At 44.0% G+C, this 23,155-nt stretch overlaps 1 protein-coding gene across 15 annotated transcripts in view; it reads left to right on the top strand.

Annotated features, from left to right (window-relative positions):
• MAPK8IP3 (mitogen-activated protein kinase 8 interacting protein 3) overlaps positions 1-23,155 on the top strand; it is a 175,666-nt gene that overhangs the window by 85,288 nt on the left and 67,223 nt on the right. For 8 of the 15 annotated variants that reach the window (XM_068244368.1, XM_068244367.1, XM_068244369.1 and 5 more), the window contains 5 exons: positions 3,859-3,882; positions 7,159-7,303; positions 11,596-11,830; positions 14,414-14,516; positions 14,619-14,737. In XM_068244368.1, coding sequence (XP_068100469.1) covers positions 3,859-3,882; positions 7,159-7,303; positions 11,596-11,830; positions 14,414-14,516; positions 14,619-14,737 — 626 coding nt within the window. The remainder of the gene's footprint in view (positions 1-3,858; positions 3,883-7,158; positions 7,304-11,595; positions 11,831-14,413; positions 14,517-14,618; positions 14,738-23,155) is intronic. The other 7 variants (XM_068244373.1, XM_068244372.1, XM_068244371.1 and 4 more) reach the window with 3 other exon arrangements.

The raw sequence follows: 23,155 nt of genomic DNA, 5'->3' as shown, positions 1-23,155 counted from the left end.
TAATGGAGGGGGGAGCCGGAGCCGCAGGGAGGGCAGCTCGACCTCTCCCTCCCTCTCCTCTCCCGGGCGCCCTCCGTGCTCCCCCCTCAGATGCAGAGTTTGTGAGCAGCAGGGAAGCGCTGTTTACAACTCACCGGCTGCCTGGCTCCAAGCGCTGCTCTCTCGCCGCTGGTCTCCTCTCTCTCTCTCTGTATACGTACTGATACACGCTGCTTCCTGTAGCCGGAAGCAGCGTGTATCAGTATCTATACAGAGAGAGGAGACCAGCGGCGAGAGAGCAGCGCTTGGAGCCAGGCAGCCGGTGAGTTGTAAACAGCGCTTCCCTGCTGCTCACGGACTCTGCATCTGAGGGGGGAGCACGGAGGGCGCCCGGGAGAGGAGAGGGAGGGAGAGGTCGGGCTGCCCTCCCTGCGGCTCCCCCCTCCATTATTGGGGGCATCTACCTATCTAACCTATTCTGGGGGCATCTACCTAATCTAACCTACGCTGGGGGGCAGCTGCTAATCTAACCTACGCTGGGGGGCACCTACCTATCTAACCTACACTGGGGGGCACCTACCTAATCTAACCTACACTGGGGGGCAGCTACCTATCTAACCTATACTGGGGGCAGCTACCTAATCTAACGTACGCTGGGGGGCAGCTACCTATCTAACCTATACTGGGGGCAGCTACCTAATCTAACCTACGCTGGGGGGCAGCTACCTATCTAACCTACACTGGGGGGCACCTACCTAATCTAACCTACGCTGGGGGCAGCTACCTATCTAACCTACACTGGGGGGCAGCTACCTATCTAACCTACACTGGGGGGCAGCTACCTAATATAACCAACACTGGGGGGGCAGCTACCTATCTAACCTACACTGGGGGGCAGCTACCTAATCTAACCTATACTGGGGGGCACCTACCTAACCTATACTGGGGGGCACCTACCTAACCTATACTGGGGGGGCAGCTACCTTATCTAACCTATACTGGGGGGCAGCTACCTAATCTAACCTATTCTGGGGGGCACTTGTCTAATCTAGCCTATACTAGGGGGCACCTACCTAATCTAACCTATACTGAGAGGCACCTACCTATCTAACCTAGGGGGGGGGGGGGCGCAATTTTTACACCCTCGCCCTGGGTGCATTTTAGCCTAGAAACTGCACTGATGTAAGAAAGGTCTATATTGTGGTAATTTGAAATATACACACACATATACACCAGTGTTAAGCCAACATCCAGGGCCAAATTTACCATAAGGCACCATAGGCACATGCCTACAGGCGGCTGATGATGGGAAGGCGGGTCACTCCCCCTCCACAAGTGCCTTCTACCTTCCTTCCCTATAAAGAGTCCAAGGCAGAATGTAAATGAGAGGTCTCTGCATTTCACTGACCATATCTCCCTTCAGTCGGGGCACCTCTAGCCAGCTGATACTTGGGGACACTACCAGCTACTTCATACTGAGGTTCCTCTAGCTACCTAATCCTAAGGGGCACATATAGCTACCTATGACAGGCAAGGGAACTAAGAGAGAAGTGACAGCTGAGCCAGCCAACACACTTGTTCAGTTCGGTAGGTGTTTGTAGGTACATGGAGGGCAAAGGCTGGGGTGCCACTGCCAGGACATCTGTCTATGTATGCTCCATCAGAGTGGAGATGTATGCCCAGACCAAATAATGAGTTCTTCATACAAATGGGATTTTTATTTTTTAAATGTTTGCGTAATACAGGCTGTCTGACACTACACATTTTTTAGGTATACAAACCATTAATAAATATATAATATTACAACTACTTTACAATGTATCAGGTAATAGTATAGAGAAGAGTGAGTCAGAAATGTGAGCCTCACTATTATAGACAATATTAGTTGATGCTGGATAAAGTACAGTATGTATTGTGTTTCATATTATCTGCATATGTGTGTAACTCTGTGTATATATTGTTCCTGTCTGTATGCACCGATGGCTGCTTGTTATATATTTTGTAATGAAATACATGCATGTTAATGGCACTAACTGCTGTGGCTCAAAACACCTCCCACCATTTTAAAATGTAAAATGAGTCCGTATTTCAAGCCCCACCCAAGATTTCTCCCAGAACTACGTCTCTATTTTGGCAAAACATAGATGTTGCATAGAAGCTCCATTTTAGCCAATCCATTTGAATAGTCTTTGATAGAGTGGGTGAGATTTATAACTACTGTCAAGTTGTTTTCATCACCTATATCACCGCTATGGAGATTTGTCCTCACTTTCTGTCAACATCTAGGGAGATTTTTCTTCACTTCCTATCCCTTGGACCTCCATAAACTTCCAAGCACAGTGGTAGTCCTGGAGTGAAGTACCAGACAGCTATAAAAATTTGACACAGGTTTAATCATCCCAACTCTGCCCAAAAAGTTTTTTTCATTTTATCGTGAGTTTCTCATCTTTTTACTGTCAGGACAGAAAGTAAATTACCGTATGTAAAACCTGGATGGGACAGTAAAATTATCTAAAAATAAAATCTGTGGATGAAGTTGGTTCTTATGGAAGACAAAAAGGAACACAGGGACACCGGGAGCCCAATCGTGTATTATCCAACGGACACTGGGAGTATATAAACTAAAAAGTATTATACTCACAAAATTAGGTTGCCAAATAGAGCAATCACCTTTGTCGCATGTGAGGAAGTACCGTCCCCACTCGGCCTTGCTTCAAATATTATGGATGGTCGCTACTCCAAAAAGGTGATCACTGGAAAACTTCCAAGTGTACACTTCCCCAACCTGGGGTGTAAGAAACTGGAACAAGGATAGGAGGCGCCCGTGGACATATATTGCTTGTTTTGATCATATATACAATAGTATATATGATCAGGAAATAGATAGTCAGGAAAATTCATAATGCTAAACACAAAACACTATAATCATAAAAACATAATAGCAATATCGTATATCTTATGATGTTATTTGCTATTATGTTTTTATGATTATAGTGTTTTGTGTTTAGCATTATGAATTTTCCTGACTATCGCCACTTGTATTTAAGGGCACATCTATAGACCTGAGGAAGCGGTGTTGACCGAGAAACGCGTTGTCATTATTGCCCTAATAAATTTTGAAAATTACCTATTACTGCCTACCAGTGAGTTTTACTACTATAAGGTAGGAATTCAAGCATTACAATTATTGTATATATGATCAAAACAAGCAATATATGTCCACGGCGCCTCCTATCCTTGTTCCAGTGGATGAAGTTGGGCTTTCAGCTTTGTACCATGCGTTAATATCATTTCAGTATCTGGACAGGTGGGGGAGGTATAGCAGCGGAGCACAACCTTTAGCCTTTACCCCAAATCTTGTCTACTTTTGGGGTCTTAATATTGGCACATTGGGGTACCAAAGCAGAGCTGTGGAGTCGGTACAAAAATCATCCGACTGCAACTCCGACTCCTCAGTTTATGAAACCACCGACTCCAGGTACTCAAAATGGCTCCGACTCCTCAACTCTGACTCCTTAGTCTAATACTTACCAGGGCTGTGGATTGGTGTACAAAAATCATCTGACTCCGACTCCCGACTCCGACTCCTCAGTTTATGAAACCATTAACTCCAACTCCGACTCCAGGTACCCAAAATTACTCCACAGCCCTGTACCAAAGGTATTCCCATAATGAGTTCTGTGACTGAGCTTGAGCTCCCCGCCTTTGTAGCACAATAAATAGCCACAGTGTTATTCCAAACTGCTCTCCCGCTCGCTTGTTTAATTTCTGGCACATGTTTCTGCATGAACTGAGCATCTAACCGCTGTTTTCTTGTCTTGCTTCTCGTGCTGTTGGCCACTGTGTGTTGGGTGTCTTGTCTGTGAATTGTCACTGCAGTCACCGCCAGACATGGAGGAAGAGGTAACTGTCACTCCTGTCCCATCAGTGTTGATATGGCTTAGATTATGAAATTCTTCTCGCTGCTGCGTGTTGCTTGAAATAATCCAATTAAAACTCTTTTCGATAATTAGTTGTCCCTGTTGCTTGCTAGTCTTGTCATTTTGATATTAATGGCTTTGGAAATGCATCTGCCCAGCTAATTAGATATATATACTTTTTTAAGTAACAGATCACTGCTTTGAAGCCTGCACCACCCTGCTGGTGCTCACTATGGCCTAGTGCACACCGGAGCGTTTCCGCTGCTGTTTGCGATCTGCTTGCGGGTGCGGATCCGCTAGGGTAATTTATTTCAATGGGCTGGTGCACACCAGAGCGGGAGGCGTTTTGCAGAAACTCATACTCCCGGGCTGCTGCAGATTTTGGATTGCGGATGCGTTTCTGCCTCAATGTTAAGTATAGGAAAAACGCAAACCGCTCTGAAAAACGGCACTTCAGAGCGGTTTGCCAGGCGTTTTTTGTTACAGTAGCTGTTCAGTAACAGCTTTACTGTAACAATACATGAAATCTACTATACCAAAACCGCTACACAAAACCGCAAAACGCTAGCTGAAACGCTGCAGAAAAATAAGAAAAAGCGTTTCAAAATCTGCTAGCATTTTGCGGATCTGCTAGCGGCTAATTCTTCCAGTACTGGAAAACATGAAACCCTTTTCTTTGTTTATTTTCGCTTCAGGTTTGCTTTTATGCAAATTGTATGCAGATTGGAACTTGGCCAATCGAATGCACTTCTTGCTTATTTCTATATAATTGTTGTTTAATAACGGGTACTAGGCCCTGGCTGTGTCCCCCCCTGCACTGCCTTTCTCCCTCATAAGCAACGCACGCCCGGGCACACACCCGGCCCCCCACCCCCCTGGCCCAGTCCTCCTCCTGCTCTAACTGCCGCCCGCATGGCGCGCATGCACGGTACACAAAAGCACAGACACAGGGACACACAGGAGGAGGATGCAGGGACACGGGGACTATTAGGTAGGATGCCATTAACCATTTCTAATATCAGTCTATAGCAGTAGCATACTTCTACAAATGCATACAGTAAACCATGAAGTCCGTACAGTGGGAGAACTGTACAAATGGAATTTAGTTAAATGGCAATAAGATCCATAGTGTACCAGGCTTCTTCAGTGAAGGAGATTTGTTTGGCTGGAGCTGCCATCACCGGATTATCATGCAGGTGTGATTGCATGTCAGGGGAGATGAGAATGCTGGGATATTTTTTCTCACAACACTAGTTATAAACCATTTTCTTCCTCCATCCTGATAAAGTGGAACAGATGCTCCACGAAATATACATTAGGGTGGCATTTTTCTTTTTATTTCCCCATTTGCTGATGATATTTTCCTGTTGATTGTCCATTTGAACGAACAAGAGTCTGAGTAAGTGTCTACAGTATATTCCTAATGGACTCTATATTGCCATTTCCAGTGAATTCCTAGTGTGCAGCTCTATCACTATATATACTTTATGATCTCTGTAACTGTGGCCAGATGCTATATGTAGACGTGGGCACTGTTTTTCAACATCACTTTTTGGATAGGCATTTAGGCTACTTGAAAGGACTGTATAATGTCATCTATATTAATATGAAATAATAATAATCATTCTGGCTGCTGTTTTAGGCTTTTTTGTTTAGAACATAAATGCTGGCCAATAAGAGCATTGCTGTGTGTTTAGCTGATGCTTGCTGTTGAATGGCGCCCCCTGTTGTCCTCTGTGTTGTAGCTCTTCCCCACTGTCTGTTGTCTGTCTCATGTAGAATAATTACAGTGAACTTTCACCACCACATGGCACTAGTGTTCTCCACTGTACATATACTGTAAATGTTTAAATGTACATGCATTTTATTCTTCTGCTGGTGATTTTTAAAGCATATCGATCATTAACTAGAGGATTTTGTACCTTATCCTTGTAAATGGAAGATTGACACTTACTTTGCCTCCTGTCTTAAAGGATACCCAAAGTGACATGTGACATGATGAAATAGACATGTGTATGTACAGTGCCTAGCACACAAATACCTATGCTGTGTTCCTATTTTTCTTTCTCTGCCTGAATGAGTTAAATATCAGGTATGTAAGTGGCTGACTCAGTCCTGACTCAGACAGGAAGTGACTACATTGTGACCCTCACTGATAAGAAATCCCAACTATAAAACACTTTCGTAGCAGAAATTCCCCTTTTTATCTCTTTCTTGCTCTCAGAAGCCATTTTCCGCTAAAAAAGTGTTTTATAGTTTGAATTTTTTATCAGTGAGGGTGTAGTCACTTCCTGTCTGAGTCAGGACTGAGTCAGCGACTTGCGTACCTGATATTTATCTCTTTCAGGCAGAAAAAGAAAAAAAGGAACACAGCAAAGTTATTTGTGTGCTAGGCACTGTAAATACACATGTCTATCTCATCATGTCACATGTCACTTCGGGTGTCCTTTAAAGGGAGCATAAAGAGAAGCTTCCGTATTTATTTCCTTTTAAGCAATACCAGTTGCCTGACTATCCTGCTGATCTCTTTGGCTTCAATAGTGTCAGAATCACACAACTGAAACAAGCTTGCAGGGCAGCCAGGTAATATGCATTGTTTAAAAGGAAATAAAAATGGCAGCCTCTACATCCCTCTCGCTTTAGGTTCCCTTTAAAGGACGCCTGGCATGAACATGAGCAAATGGAAATGAACAAGCAATGAAGTGTACACAACCAGAGTTCATTTTCTGTGAAAACTGCCTGTCAGAACATTTATGCTTGGTTCACATCACAACACAAAACAGACAATCCGTTTTGATCACAGTGGATCGCAAAACATAGTCGACACAGCCTATGTTATTCATAGTATCCAGTCACACTCATCAGTCTGCAACAGATCCATTAAATCCACTGCGGCAATTGCAAAGGAAAAATCCACCTGCGCAATTTTTCTGGGCAACGGATGCGTTTCCCACGGAGGATTATGGTGGAAATGCACCAAACTGGAAATGGAACCACAACACACCATCAGAGCGCAGTTGGTGATCCAGCTCAATGTGAACCAATTCTTAGTAGCGATACAGGGTGCTGAAATGTGGTGACATTGAAAGGGAGACTTGAGCTTCAGAACTGTTTTGTTAGTCCGTGAACTCATAATAGAAATTGCAGTGATTTTCCTCCTTTGCCCCAATTTTAATAAACCTGTTGGTGTTGTTTGTTATTGATGTTTATCTATTTCATGATCACTAACTATACTCCATTTTATCCTTCTCTCTCCCAGCCGAAAGGAGCGTCCAAATTCATTAAATGTCTTTCCACTGGCGGATGGAATGGTACGTGGGCACATGGGTGGCAAGCTCACCCCAAGCTCGGACCACTGGCACCTGAGTGACCTCAGCCAGCTAAAGTCCAGCTTCAGCTACAAGGTTGGCTCAGATAGTCATGGGAACCCAGTTCCTGCCATGTGTCTTCATCAAGCGAGTCCATCCCACTCATCCTGTCTGTAGCGGCATCAGTAGAGGTCATGTGACTTTGCTTATTGGTCATCATACTGCTGGTCAATTACACGTCATGCTATGTGTCCTTCTTGTGAGATTTCAGCATTGCATGTATGTCTCAGGCATTACTGCTGCATACAATGGAGAGATTATCACTGACACATTCACTTATCAACGTTTCTTAGGGCCCTTTCACACCAGAGGGATTTTTCAGCGTTTTAACGCCACGGCCGAAGTTGGCGTTTTGCTAGGTAAAAGAAAGTCCATAGACTTTCATTTTACCTTTCACATCTAACTCGGCGTTTTGGAGCGTTGCGTTTCAACGCTCCCAGGAGCTTTTTCAGGGCTGTTTACAGCCGAAGTTGGCTGTTGGCGTTTCAATGATAGTCAATGGAAATCGCCAACTTCAGCGTTTTCAAAGCGTTTTACAGCTGACTTGTTCACTTATTTTTATAGAAGAAAAAAAAAAAAGGACGTTTTCATATGAGCTGTAAAACTCTTTCAAAAGGCTTTGAAAACGCTTTGAAAACGCTATGTATTGGCGTTAAGCAAAAGGCTGACTTTCAGCCTTTTCTACCGCAGCCTCTAGTGTGAAAGAGCCCTTAGTAGATATACTGTGCAACCCTCAGCTTTATTATAATGCAGTAGTTAATAAACTCTTACCTCATTTGTTACTACTACATTGGCTGCTGAGTAGCGATGGTCGGAATTGCCATATACTGATTTGTCAGAACTATAAATGTCTGATTAGAATTCAGACTACCAGATTTTGCAAATTCCGAATATTTTTATTTTGTTACTCAGATGAGATTTTATTCAGATATACTCTCCTTTACAAACCATTTATTAGCTTCTGCATGCTTTAAGCTGCAACAGATATTTTTTTCTAAGTCGAGAGGTGAAACTTAAAATTTAAACTGGCAGACATTGACAGCATGGGGTCCTCCCTCTCCAGCACATTTAACCTCTTGTCCCCCTGCATTCCCCAGGGAATTTGGTGCCTGCCAGTGTGGGGCTCTGACTACTGAGGAATACCAGTCCATACAGTCCATAAAATTGGGGGTACCTAAGAGGGACAGTATAGCACCCTTTTTACAGTTTATGTACAAGAGGTTTTTAAAAGGGCTTTTCATCACCTGTAAGCATATAGTGGCAGGCCGCAGGGGTTAGGGTAGGTTTGGAGGTGTTTATGGTGAAACCTGAGAGACCTCTTTAATATCAAGGAGGGTCCCCATGTGTCCGGCCAGCAAAGAATAATGTATGAGGGTACATTAGTTTCCTGGGCTGATTCACACTAAGGGCTTGATTCTCTAAACAGCGGTAACTGTTAGCACGCAAAGTACCGCTCATGGACTTTTGTGCGCGCAAAGTCACGCGATTGCGGACATTTGCGTGCGATAATGCAGACCTTTGCACGCGATCGGCCGCAAAAGTCCGCGTTATCGCGAGCAAATGTCCACGATTGTGGGACTTTGCACGCACAAAAGTCTGTGAGCGATACTTCGTGTGGTAACTGCTTAGCACGCCCGTGCTAACAGTTACCGCTGTTAAGAGAATCAAGCCCTAAGAGTTAAAAGTGAAAAACAACAGTCACCGGTTACAAAATTATTATTCCTAACTAACAATTAATTATTTCTTGTCCCTCCCCGACAGCCATCCACATTTACCGCACTCGTACTGCATTGCTGAATCCCACAGCTGGGAGCATCTCGGCTAGTCAGTGCCGTACTTTGGGCATTAATGTCCTCAATGTGTACTCCTCTAATCCATGTGGAGTTACTAGTGTTGGGTTTGTTGGTTTAGGATCTTCTAGCAAACAGTAGATTGGGTTTCTTTAACAGTTCTTCTGCTAGCTACTTAGTTACTGATAGTTAGTTTGTTGTTCTGCTAGTTACCAGACTTCTGTTAGCTTTAAATGGATGAAGGTGCAGTCTTTTGATTTGTATTATCCTCAGTCAGGTCTCTCCTTTGAGAAGCATCTCCTGAGTCATTGCAGTCATTTGTATATTCATTTTCCTTTCTCCACTTTCATCTTCTTCACTGTTTGTTAGTTCATTGGCTACCCTGCTGGGTGCTGACCACACCAAAGCTGGCCTGCCTTCCGTGGGTAAACAAAGCAACATTTGTATTTGATGTTGAAGGAGAGCTATTTTGTGACATGAAGCAGCATTTTTAGGAAAGTCAGACTGGCTGCTGTCTGTGTGTTAATAGATAGTCAATGAGACTGCTGAGTTACATCTTAACCTTCACAGTTTATAAATGAATCTGCAAACCTTCTAGCCCCTGGGTGGCTTCTGTCCACACTAACGTCTCTACAGAGCAGAAGTCTTCCTACAGGAACTCAGTGATTGGGGCCGTTCCAGTTTGAGACCAATAGGTGTTCAGGTCACTGGAAACACATTCTAAAGCTATTTTCTAATATGCCATACTAAATTGCTCTGTAATTTACTTTAAAGATCCCATGCTGTAATCCTGAACAATATAAGTTGGGCACATGGTAATAAAGTACATGAGCAGAGGTTACCCTCAGTAAAAACTACATGTCAGAACAATGTTTTTGTTCCAGAAATATGTCCTGGAGAGTGATATGCAAATGAGTACAGTTGCTAAGAGTTTCAGAAGGAAGTCCCCAGCCTGAAGAGAAAGTCTGTCCTCTTTGTCAGTCAATTAAAGCTTCCCTATTGGTCCCTACGTGATGAATGGCATCACTGACCAATAGGCTGCTCAGAAGATCTCTTGGTACCACTTTGCTTTATCACTTCTCTTACAATCTGAAGAAATGTAGATGTTTCAGTTTTCAGTGTAGGTGTCCTCTGAATGTGTAGTGTCTCGTCATATGAGGCGTTTCTTACATCTAAATTTTACTCAGGATTTCCTTTAAAACCATCCCTTCACAAACCCTGGCAATAGAAACTGGGCATATTATGAAAAGGAGAGATAATCTGAAATTACCTTAAAGGGAACCTGATGTGAGAGGGAATTGGAGGCTGCCATATTTATTTTCATTTAAACAAAACCAGTTGTCGGGCAGCCCTGCTGGTCTATTTGGCAGCAGTAGTGTCTGCATAACACCAGAAACAAGCATGCAGCTAATCCTGTCAGATCTGACAATAATGTCAGAAACACCTGATCTGCTGCATGCTTGTTCAGGGGCTATGGCTAATAGTATTAGAGGCAGAGGATCAGTAAGGCAGCCAGGCAGTTCACATTGTTTAACCACTTCAGGACTGCGGTGCTAAACCCCCCTAAAGACCAGGCCATTTTTCCTAAATTGGGCCTTGCAGCTTTAAGGGCTCGCTGCAGGGCTGCACAACTCAGCACACAAGTGACCCCCCCCCCCCCCCCCCCCATTTCTCCCCACCAACAGAGCTCTCTGTTGGTGGGGTCTGGTCGCTCCCCTAATGTTTTTTTTTTATTACAAATATTTATGTTCTTATTTTTTTTTATAAAAAAGTGTATTTTTTTTATTTATTTTTGCCTCCCTCCCTCCCCCGACCAGCCAATCACTGCGATCGGCAGTGATAGGCTTCAGCCTATCACCGCCGATCGCTTCTGTGTCCCCACGGCTGTCCCCAGTACAGCGGTGCCTTAAATCGCTGTATAAATATATTAGACAGTCTGCGAGCAGCATCAGCGCGCACACTGTCCTGCTACCCCATAGAAGACCATTCACGCCATTCGGCGTAGAGCGGTCCTGGGGCTGCCGCCGCGTTCACGCCAATTGGCGTGGAGCGGTCGGCAAGAAGTTAAAAGAAAATAAATATGTCAGTCTCCATACCCCTCTCACTTCAGGTGTCCTTTAAATGGAAGCTTCATTTCAAAATGATCAGCAGAGCCGTACAATCGGTAAAAATTAAATTGATGAAAGGGGGGGGGGGGGGGGATTGAAATCTGAACTTTCCTATTTGTCACTGAAGTCACATAGTAGTACATAAATTGATCAAAAGGTAGGCCTGGTAAGTGGAAGGGGTGGAGTCAGCCTTGACTTGTATTATACAAGTTAATAATTGCTACCTATAACTACTGATCATTTTGAAATGTAGTTTTCAATTGAGGTAATTTAAAAAAATTTTTTGTAACATTATGCTCAGATTGAATGTGCCTAGCTTGTGACAGGTTTGCTTTAATTTACAATGACTGGTTCTAATAGGATTCAGAGAGAGAGTGCATGTTTGACAGTTATGCACCATCTTGATTGTGCTTATTTAACCATGTGTCAGGATGAGATGTCAGAGTCTGGGCAGTCTTCAGTGGCAGCAACGCCAAGTACCACAGGTTCAAAATCTAATACGCCCACCTCATCCGTCCCATCGGCAGCCGTGACACCGCTACACGAGAGTCTGCAGCCCCTTCAGGACTACAGCATGGCTGGCAAGAGCAAGAGGTCACGGGAGGAGCGACACAGCCACAACATGGAGGTGCAGGTGACCCAGGAAATGAGAAACGTCAGCATAGGTAATTGGGAATAAACCACTTTAAAGCGGTATCGTCACCATAAAAATCAAATTTCAACAGCAACTGGTCTGAGTGTATTAAGTGATAAAGATGCTAATCCTGCATTCAAAACTTTTAAAACGTTTTTTGCTGTTATGATTTGGAGTTATCACATACTTAAGGAACACTGGCCCTTTAGTAGTCGTGCCAAAGAATTGCATGCTGGGGGTTCTTTTTATCTATAATCTATTCCTCCTCTTCCCTTTATTTCCCTGCCAGCTTCTTATCTGAAACCTTATCCCCTACTCACTTGTGTTTACAAGCAAGGCTGAGGCAACTCAGCGATTGGAGGAGACAAGAAAAAAAGTAAAGGGCAGAAATGACATCACGAGTTAGCCTTAACTGTGGGCAAAAGACATGGCCCCCACCAGGAACAGAATTCTCGTAATTTACTATATTACATTCACTGAAATCAAAACGTGGACAGTATAATACATGTGTTATGTAAGTAGGTCAAGTATTTATCTACTTATATATGTGTTTTTTTTCCCCTGGCATAGTATGGCTGATCCTACTGCTTTAAGTTGTCCTATTCCTACTCTGCTGGGTTTCTGTAGTGTGCATTATAACTCTTGCATAAAGCTTAAGGGAACTGATAACATAAATACACTTGTACCCACATGGACAATAATACAATTATGTATAATGTATGAATGCCTCCATAAAGAGATAAGAGGAACACTAGGAGGCCGAAACAGTTTAATCTGGCACTGAGGTGTTTTGGCTCATGTTTTAGAGAGTGGGGCAAAGGCAATGGTGGGAGTCATTACTAGGATACCAAGGGGTGATAGTACATTATGTTAAGGGGGGTAAAGTGGAGGGGGAAAGATTGCTAGGACATGGGTAAGGAATAGTGTTTCACACTGAGGGAAGGTGTCACGATGAAAGAAGGGATTGCTAGCATATGGAGGGGGGTAGTGTCATACATGGGGGCGGAGTCATGGTGAAAGGAAGGGATATTAGGGCATGGAGGGGAGATAGTGTCTTACATGGGGGGGTCGTGTTACAATGAAGAGATTGCTAGGGCATGGAAGGGGGAGGGAGTGTTATACAAGGGGGAGGGATGTCATGTTGGAGTAGGTGTGTTGCTGTCACAGACAGATTTTAGACTATTCCATCTCCTCTTGGGGGATTCTCAGAATTTTTCTTTATTTTTTCCTTTATTCATTCTCTGCCAATCAAAGAGTGCTTTTAAAAATAAAGGAATTCCTGAGAATCCCCATGAAGAGATAGACTAATTGTTCATTTGCATTTAGGGAGGTTCACCCTCATGCCTTGGTTACAGCCAAAGCTTTGTTTTGAACAGACATATTTCCCCCCCGTGCTTATCATACAGGGGCAGTGTCAGTGGTTCACTTGTAAATCATAGTGTAGAGAAAATATTCTCCTTCTTCGATCAAGGGAAACAGGAAATGATAAAAGCAGCATGTTCGGATGGGTGGAGAATAGTGTGAGTGTGACAGGAATACCAGAGAAGAACCTATTGCTGGATATTCAGTGCTGAAATCTGGGAATTGTAGTCCTCAGCAAGTATTGGGCACACCCCTATGACATTCCAGGTTTGCTTTTTCCTGCTAGTTCTTTTACTGCCATGACTTCCATCAGCATCAGCTGTCTAATTGCATTGTCAGGAAAATGCATAGTTGACATCCAAAGCCAGGATGCGGTGATTTCAGCAGCCTTGATCCAGGTTATCACACACACTTACCTTAACCCAATCCATTCTATGGTGCTGGGTGGAGTTGCCCTCTAAGCTCACAGCAGAGCCCTGGAAGTAGCATAGGTAAGAATTGGGAAGAAATTTTCTCCCCCTGAGACTCAGAAAGAAATAGAAACTTGGATCAATCGAGTGTTTCCTTAAGGTAGCCACTAACGGTCCAATTTCTAGCGAAAAATCGTTAGAGCGATCAGAAATTCTGATCGGATTGGTTGTAAATAATCTCCATTGGTGGATACGATCGGTTATGAACGAGTGAAAAAAAGGTCGTCCGAATGAATTTTTGTCGAACCAAATTTGGATTTTCTTGTTGGTTGTGATAGATAGGAAGCAAAGATTGGTTCGTTGATGGTGTAGTGAACGATGTATTACAATATTTCACTTCCGATCAGAATTTTTGATCGCTCGAACAATTTTTCGCTAGAAATTGGACCGTTAGTCCACTAACAATCAAATTCGGCGAATGATCGTTTACGTATAAACGTTCTGAAATGATCGTTTGGGACCACCAACAGACAAAAATCTCCTAATTATCGGATCGATTTCATCAGTCTAATCAGATTGGTTAGGAGATTTTCGTCTATTAGTTGTAACAAATGATCAATTCTGATTGTTCCTACGAATAATCATTCGTAAATGATCGTTCACCAAATTGTATCATTAGTGGCAACCTTAACGCAGGAAGCAGTCTATCCACGTCTCGAAAGTAATTTGTTTGGAGTCAGACTGCACTGTGTATTATTATGACACAACGAAGTTCTATTGATTGAGAGGTTTATAGCAGCTGACTTCTAATGATCTATCTTCGGACATGCATCTTTGTGCAGGCATGGGAAGCAGTGATGAATGGTCTGATGTTCAGGATATCATTGATTCCACCCCAGAGCTGGACATGTGTCAGGATCCACGGCTAGAGCGCACAGGAAGCAGGTAAGGCCAGCTGTTATCACATAGCATATTATCATTCATTTCCCATCTATGGCTCCTGTGCTTTCCCACACTCTGAACTGGTTTGTATCGTTTGTTGTCCAGCCCAACTCAAGGCATTGTAAACAAAGCTTTTGGAATCAACACGGATTCCTTGTACCACGAGCTGTCCACGGCGGGGTCAGAGGTTATCGGGGATGTTGATGAAGGAGCAGATCTTCTTGGTGAGCCAATCTTACTTGAATAATCTGTTACTGGTATTGCAAGTCCCCAAGTTCAGCAACATTTTTCTGAATGCAGTTATTCCGTTATTGGCAATTTATTTTATGTTCTTAAATACAACTTTATTTACAAAAAATGTTTCACTTTTTCAACAAAAAAACTGAAAGACTCAGAAGCAGTAGGAGCAACAAGTGCTGCGATTAAAGTCTGGCCATACTAGGCACGTGCTTGTTTCAGGGGTGTCATTCAGACACTACTGTAGCCAAAAGGATCAGCAGGGCTGCCAGACAATTAGCATTCTTTAACCACCCTGGCGTTCAGTTTCCCCAGGATTTCCGTGCAAAAACTGTTTCAATTAATTTCCAATAATTTGCAACCATTTTTTTTTGCAACCAATTTTTTTTTAATATTAAATTTAATACAGATTATTGTATTGAATTCAATTTTAAAAAAAAAGTGTTTTCTGCAAGATGTTGATGACGCTGTGTGACCCTGTTGTCATCAACGCCGATCAACGGGGGACATGTGATCGCCGAGGAAGAAGCAAAATCCGCCAAGGGACATGGAAGAAGACACTGGGGAAGCTATCAGAGGTACGCAACGAGGGATCAGCATGCCAATGGTGAGTATAAGACCCAGATGTATAGGTAGAAGATGTGCAGCCAGGTATAGTTAGCCAGATGTATAGTTAGCCAGGTATATAGTGAGCCAGGTGTTTAGCCAGGTATATAGTGAGCCAGATGTTTAGCCAGGTATATAGTGAGCCAGGTGTTTAGCCAGGTATATAGCGAGCCAGGTGTTTAGCCAGGTATATAGTGAGCCAGATGTTTAGCCAGGTATATAGTGAGCCAGGTGTTTAGCCAGGTATATAGTGAGCCAGGTGTTTAGCCAGGTATATAGTGAGCCAGGTATTTAGCCAGGTATATAGTGAGCCAGGTGTTTAGCCAGGTATATAGTGAGCCATATGTTTAGCCAGGTATATAGTGAGCCAGATGTTTAGCCAGGTATATAGCGAGCCAGGTGTTTAGCCAGGTATATAGCGAGCCAGATGTTTAGCCAGGTATATAGTGAGCCAGGTGTTTAGCCAGGTATATAGTGAGCCAGATGTTTAGCCAGATTTATAGGTAGCCAGATGTCCCCCTCCCGATCCTCCCCCCCCCCCCCAGCACGCTGTGGGTAGCGATCTGTGCTACCCACAGTGTGCAGAACAAGCATCCAGCCACCCTAGGGAATCCCTGGGCAGCCAGCGGGGCAGAGAATGTGCGGGGGATCCCCCTTGTATGTGGAGGCTGTGCTGGCGGGGGATCCCCCTCTGTGCGGGTGGGGGGAGCCCCTTTATATGGTGGCTGTTGCGGGCAGGGGATCCCCCTCTGTGCGGGCGGGGGGATCCCCCTTCTATTGTGGCTGTTGCGGGCGGGGGATCCCCCTCTGTGCGGGTGGGGGGATCCCCCTTCTATTGTGGCTTTTGCGGGCGGGGGGATCCCCCTCTGTGGGGGTGGGGGGATCCCCCTTCTATTGTGGCTGTTGCGGGCGGCCTATCCCCCTCCTCCCCCTCCCTCCCGATGTCCCCCCTCCCGATCTCCTCCCCCCCCCCCCCCTCTCTAAGCCCATTGAGTAAATAGATTTACTCACCCGAGGGCTTTCTCCAGTGACGGCAGCAGCACTTCCTCCTCCATCTCCGAAGTCCCGGTCTCTGTACAGTTACATTACGAGGCTTGGTGACGTCACCAAGTCTCGTAATGTAACTGTACAGAGACCGGGACTTCGGAGACGGAGGAGGAAGTGCTGCTGCCGTCGCTGGAGAAAGCCCTCGGGTGAGTAAATCTATTTACTCAATGGGCTTAGAGAGGGGGGGGGGGAGGAGATCGGGAGGGGGGACATCGGGAGGGAGGGGGAGGAGGGGGATAGGCCGCCCGCAACAGCCACAATAGAAGGGGGATCCCCCCGCCCGCACAGAGGGGGATGCCCGCAACAGCCACGAAAGAAGGGGGATCCCCCCGCCCGCAACAGCCACCATATAAAGGGGTTCCCCCGCCCGCACAGAGGGGGATCCTCCGCCAGCACAGCCTCCACATACAAGGGGGATCCCCCGCACATTCTCTGCCCCGCTGGCTGCCCAGGGATTCCCTAGGGTGGCTGGATGCTTGTTCTGCACGCTGTGGGTAGCACAGATCGCTACCCACAGCGTGCAGTCAGGCATCCAGCCATCCTGGGGAATCCCTCTGATAAGAAAAAAATGCAGCCGGCGGGGCAGAGAAACAGGAAATCTCCCTGTCGGCATGGACGAGCTCAGCTCGTCATTAACGTTTTTTGCAAGTTTTTGCTGGACGAACTCAGCTCGTCCATACCGCCAGGGAGGCTACAAGGGAATAAATATGGCAACCCCGATATCCCTCTTAGTACAGGGTCCCTTTAATGTAATTTTCTTCTGTATTTGTGCATTAATGGAAGTGCTCTTGTTCATCTGAGATCAATGAAACCCCTTTTTTGCTTTTCTGCATGGCGAATCTTTAGATTCTAATGTTTATTGGATCTTCAACACTTTTGTTTTAGCATCGTTAACAGTATGAAATTAGCACTCATAAGAACCCTTCATAATTCAACAGGTAACAGGAGCTTTTCTTCCACTTGCCTCATCAACCGCTAGGCATAATTTGCATGCTGGGTTATGTAAAGCAGTTGTTCTTCACACTACTAAAAAAATATGTAAAACTTAAGGTGCTTGAGGATGGAATATATTTAAAAGGGTTCTGGTGTAATTTCCATTATGTCTGCCTTACTTCTCAGTTCTCTCATTAAATATTACTGCAACTGTCAGCCTTGGAAGCCCCACGCCAAGCATACATATTTCTTCCTACACCTATGCAGCTTAATTTAAACTGTGGAGAAGCGTCTTAGTTAGCCAATATAAAATAAATTACTTTTAAAATTGCTTGCACCACAGACTTCTTTAGCTGCAGACTGCATTCTTTTCAATCAGTTCAGTCTGTGCCCCGCCTCTCTTGAAGTCTGAAATCCCTCCCACAGAAGATTTTGTGTTGCAGGAACCCTTATTTGACACAGGCAGGTAACATTTGAACATTTTGAAAAGTTTTGTGACCATTTGCATATAGTCCAACTTAAATCCGGTCTCGTACATGTAGTCACTTAAATTAAACTGCCTACTATCTCCCGATAGCTTTTCACATCTGCAGGTTCATTCTTCTTATCAAAATATAATCTTTGTTCACGAGGAGTAGATCCTGTTTTACAATCAGACATACCAAATCTTTCTTGCATTTTCAATATGTATATCTTCTTATTTATCATCACTGTTTTACTAGTCTGTTCAAAACTGATAGCTACAAAGTATTTGCGTTTTCTGAGATCCTTCATTTTGACTTTTGTTGCAAGTTTTGACTTCACATCATTGAGTAGTTTTTCATTGCTAGCAGCAATGATAAGCTCATCAACCCATATCAATAATATTACTTTCTTATTTCCATTCAGTTTAACATATACGCAATGGTCCGCAGAATCCTGTACAAATGCATTAGAGCATAGGTAGTTATGTAACCTTTTGTTCCAGTTTCTTCCGGATTGCTGGAGACCATACAATGACTTATTTAGTTTGAGAACTAGCTTTTCGTTTGTGTCTGTTTTTATCTGCAAACCCTCTGGTTGGTCCATATACTGTAGATCTCCCAATCAATTGGGGCATGCAAGTAAACTGTTTTCACATCCATTTGATCAAATCATATTGTGCTAGCATTTGCATAAAAATACCTGAAGAGGTAAAATTTGCAGTTGGAGAAAAAGTTTCCGTGTAGTCAATTCCCTTTACTTGACTATAACCTTTTGCTGCAAACCTTGCTTTGTATGTTTCAGTTTCATTCTCATTGGTTTTTATTCCATATACCAATCTACCCCCACTGAGTTTTTACCTTCTGATAGGGTGGTCAATGTGAATATATCATTTTCCTTTAGTAATTCCATCTCATCCTTCATTGCATTTAACCAAATTTGTGACTGAGGTGATTCCATGGCTTCTCTAAAGGCCTGAGGTACATTGCGCTCTGTAGCAGTAGTCTATATTCATCAGTACCTGATCATCACAATCAGATTCTAGTACATAGTCATTTAAAGTCTTCCAATTTCTGTGGGGCATCTTGTACCATAGTCATTATCTTTGTCCTCTGTGATCTCTGCGAGAGAAGCTGGGTCTCTTTTGTCTTTGGACTTGATCTGGGAAATACACTTCTTTCTCTGTAAAAGTCATTGTCAGCGTTCAGCAGATCAGTCTGAATTTGTTTTTTCATCACACCTTTTTCAACAAACTTTACTAGTCTGTGCTTGAAGACTTTGCCAATGTCTGAGTAATACACCAGGTATGAGGGACTATTTTTGTCATATCCTACAAAAATTCCCTTTTTGCTCTTTGAATACAGTTTTTTCCTATCATGCTTGTATTCAAAACATTTTGACCCATTTTTGAATAATTGGCGTTTGCCTTATAGCTGCTGTCATTATTGCATATGTCCATAATTCATTTGGGGATTGATTCATTAAGCTAAAGCAGCACAGTTCAATGTGAAGGAGCAACCGTTATGCACGCCTTACATAGCAGCGCACATTGCTATATCAGGAGCATGCCTTCCGCAACACTTCACTAGCGGTCGCTACTATGTTAATTAACATACTGGTAGCTTCTATACATAGTAACTATGTTAATTAACATAGTAGTGGCTGCTAATGAAGTATCACAATAGATACTTCACAGGAACCACCCACATTTAATTTATGCGCTTTGTTATGTAAGCAACATGCGTAACTAAGGAAGGCATGCTCCTTATATAGCAACGCGTGCTGCTATTTAAGGTGTGCTTAGCGGCCGCTCCTTCACATTAAACTGCACTGCTTTACCAGCGCAACCTAATGAATTAAGCCCATGGTACTTTACTCTCTATTAGCGCACATCTTGCCATTTCCATCACTGTTGTCCAGTTTCTTTCTGCAGTTCCATTTTGATGAGGTGATTAAGGTGCTGAAGTCTCATGTCTTATGCTACTCTAGTGACTGGAAATCATTTGATGTAAATTTAGTACCATTGTCTGACCTTATTCTCTTGATGGCCCCATAGAGGGTAGTGTCTGTGACAGGGCCGGATTTACCATAAGGCAATGTAGGCATGTGCCTACGGGCGCCTGATGATGGAAAGGTGGTTCACTCCCCTACCCAAGTGCCTCTCTCCTGCCTTACCTATGCAAAGTCCCAAGTGGAGTGTATTTGCTCACTCATTTATGAGAGGTTACTTACCCGGGTCCCGGCATTCCACTGATGAGATCTGGGGCACCTCTAGCTACCTAACACTGAGGGTACTTCTGGCTACCTAATGCTAAGGGACACCTGTAGCTACCTATGATAGGCAAGGGAAGTAAGGCAGAAGTGAGAGCGGGGCCAGCCAGCACACTTGGTGTGCGGCTCGGTGGGGGTTTGTAGGTTCAGGAAGGGCGAAGTCTAGGGTGCCAGGACCTTTGTGCCTATAGGCTCCTGTAATGTAAATCCGGGCCTAGTCAGTGATTCATTTTTGAGCGGCTAGACCTGTGTCACTCTTGTTTTACAGAAAGTGCACAAACATTGTACCAGAATAGTCATCAGTAAATGCTATGATGTATCTAAAGAACCTGCTAAATCTGTGTTCTATTTCAAGTGAGTGTTTTGCAGGGATGTCAGGGTCTCTGTTTCTACTCTGAGCAAATGTCTCTTGTGTACAAACCTCACAACATTGTTATCTTGTTGGAATTCAACAGATGTGCCATTTCTTGTCACCGCCTTAACAGAGACAATGTCCTGTTGCTAAGTAGGGATATACAATGCATTCTGTAGCGTTTTCCTCACTTGTTTTCCCTTAAAGGGAACCAGAGAGGAACGCGCAAAAAAAAAAGAAAAAGCTTTTATACATACCTGGGGCTTCTTCCAGCCCCATAAGCCTGAATCGCTCCCACGCCGCCATCCTCCGCTTCCTGGATCGGCGGTACCGTGTCCCGTCACTTCCGGCGGACGCGGCCAATTGTCCGCATCACAGCGGCTTGTGATCTTTCTGATTACAACTGTAGCAGATAAGGATGCCTTTCTCCCTTGCTGTTGTAACAGGGGTGCTGGTCTTCATTACGTCATCAGTACTTCTGCTGCTGCAATATTCAAAAATCCTTAATTGGGTTTTAAAGTCAGCAAAAGTGATTTCTTCTTTGCCTTGTGTTATTGGATGGGAAAGGGTTTAACTCATTTAGGTAGGCCTTTCAGAACCATTGCAATTAGCAGCCCATCGTCGAGGGTCTCTACGTGCCATAATAGATGTTTCTGAGCATATCATAGAATCTGTAACACTTTCCCTTTCATATTTCTGAAAGAATGCCAGTTCTGTATATAAAGTTATGATACTTGGATTACCTCTGCCAGCATAACAATCTCTTAGAATTTTCAATGCTTTCCTTTCATCATCAGTTCCTTCCCTCATTATAAGAGACAGACTTTTGTCATCCAGGAATTGAATTAGCTCAGCATAAGCTTCCTCCTTATTATTTCTGTCTTCAACTGGGTCTGTGTTATCTGAAGTTTCATGTAGGATGATCTTTAAGATTCATCAAGCAGAGATGGCCTAGGAATTTTGTCTTCCACAGCTCATAATTCTTCTCATCTCCATCAAAAAGCAGCCTGTTCTGTTGGTTTGTTTCCTCTCCCTTGTGCCCATAACCTGTTGCCATTTTTACTTAAGAGGTGGGATAACCGTCCTAATGCTGCTTTCTAATCTTGTGAGTCACAGCAGATCTCTGATGGAGGATAAACTGTACACAAACATCATGCTTTGGTTTTGTCAAAAGAACACACACTGCTCTTTTTTTTTCTCTGCTCTCTGGGTAAACTTTATTTAACATTTCCTGGTTAACAAACAGACAACATTGTCACTTGACTCTAAATAGTGGATAAGCTGTATAAAGGCATATAAATACTTTCATATCATTTGTAGCTCATAGTTTGCTATTACAGTTTACATCTTGTATCACTCCAGAGCTGTTTTGTCATGACCTAGCTATTAATAGTATGACTACTGTGTTGTTGGTAATACGCACTGACTGACCCTATCTTTTCCTCTGTTCCCTTCTCTCCCTACATCCCCTCATGTCTCTTCGCTGGATGGTCTGCATAGGAGAGTTCTCAGGTGTGTATCCTGCCTCTGTCACATGACCTCCTTGTCATTTACTCCTCCCCTTTTCCCAGAATCCTGCCTCACTCCTGAATGAATGGCAAATCTACCCATTCTGGCTTGTCTATTGCTGGTGGCTTTAACTAATCAGCCTGCAGTTCACTGCTCTTATTGGGACATACTAACTGTGTGATGCAAAACCTTCTTTCATTTCATTTTTTATCTTTCTCCTGCGCTAGTTATACCTCAGTATTGCAACTTTTGCTATATATGTCACTTACGCCTTACTTATCAAATTGTATGAAAGAGAAGCATATCCCCCAGAGAAGGATTAATATGAAATGGGGCCTGAGGCAAGATAGCATATCCCACACACACAGACACACACACGCAGACACACAAACACACACACAGACACACACACACACACCTTCTGGGCAACGCTACTGTTGCGTGGATCAGGGGGGGAGGCCCTAGAGCTGCGCAGCCGCACTCGCACATATGCGGACTGCGCAGCGGCGGCCAGCTCCGGCGGCCATCTTTGTGGAGGAGGAAGAGCCCGACCCGGGCTGGGAGGTCGGGACCGGCCGGGGGGCACATTGAGCTGCGGGGACCCGGCGGAACGGCACGGAGGGCGCGGACGGCGCCCTCCGTGCATTGCTATTACATGCAGGTATTTAACTTTTTAGGTCTTTTTCGCCTCGTAAGTCCTTTAAGTAAAATGAGGAATGGTGATCAGAAAAAATGGCAGCCAGGCCCCTGAACAACTATCAGGCCCTATGCACCTGCCTTGGTTGCCTGGTGGATGATCCAGCTTTAATATCCATCATTCCATTGTCTCTCAGCAACATAAGCAAAAACGGAGAATCTATTTGCTTGTCAACAGCCAATATTCAGATTTCTCTTTGCGTTCTGCCATTTGCTTCAGCACAATGAAAGGATGGCTCTGACTGGTTGCTGTTTCTAGTACCATCTTGAGACGCTTTGGCAAGTTTGGCCTCTAGGTGGCATCTGTTATCTAAGCTGAATTATCACTCAACACTAAACTTTATAGGAGCTTTTATTAGTCTAAAGACCTTTGGCAGTTTTATCTTGTATTGACTATCAGAGATGATGACTTCTACTACAAGGGACTACTGCAGGGGGAATACATGAAGAAGCATGTGATCATTTTATCAGGTAATAGTGATATTGCTTCTCTGGCTGGTCACAACCAGTCTGCACAGGAAGGAAAAGT

This window comes from Hyperolius riggenbachi, chromosome 7 (genome assembly GCF_040937935.1).
Source record: "Hyperolius riggenbachi isolate aHypRig1 chromosome 7, aHypRig1.pri, whole genome shotgun sequence".
NCBI classification, from domain to species: Eukaryota; Metazoa; Chordata; class Amphibia; order Anura; family Hyperoliidae; genus Hyperolius; species Hyperolius riggenbachi.
The sequence above is the reverse complement of the archived record's forward strand: the minus strand, read 5'-3'. Positions and strand labels throughout refer to the sequence as shown.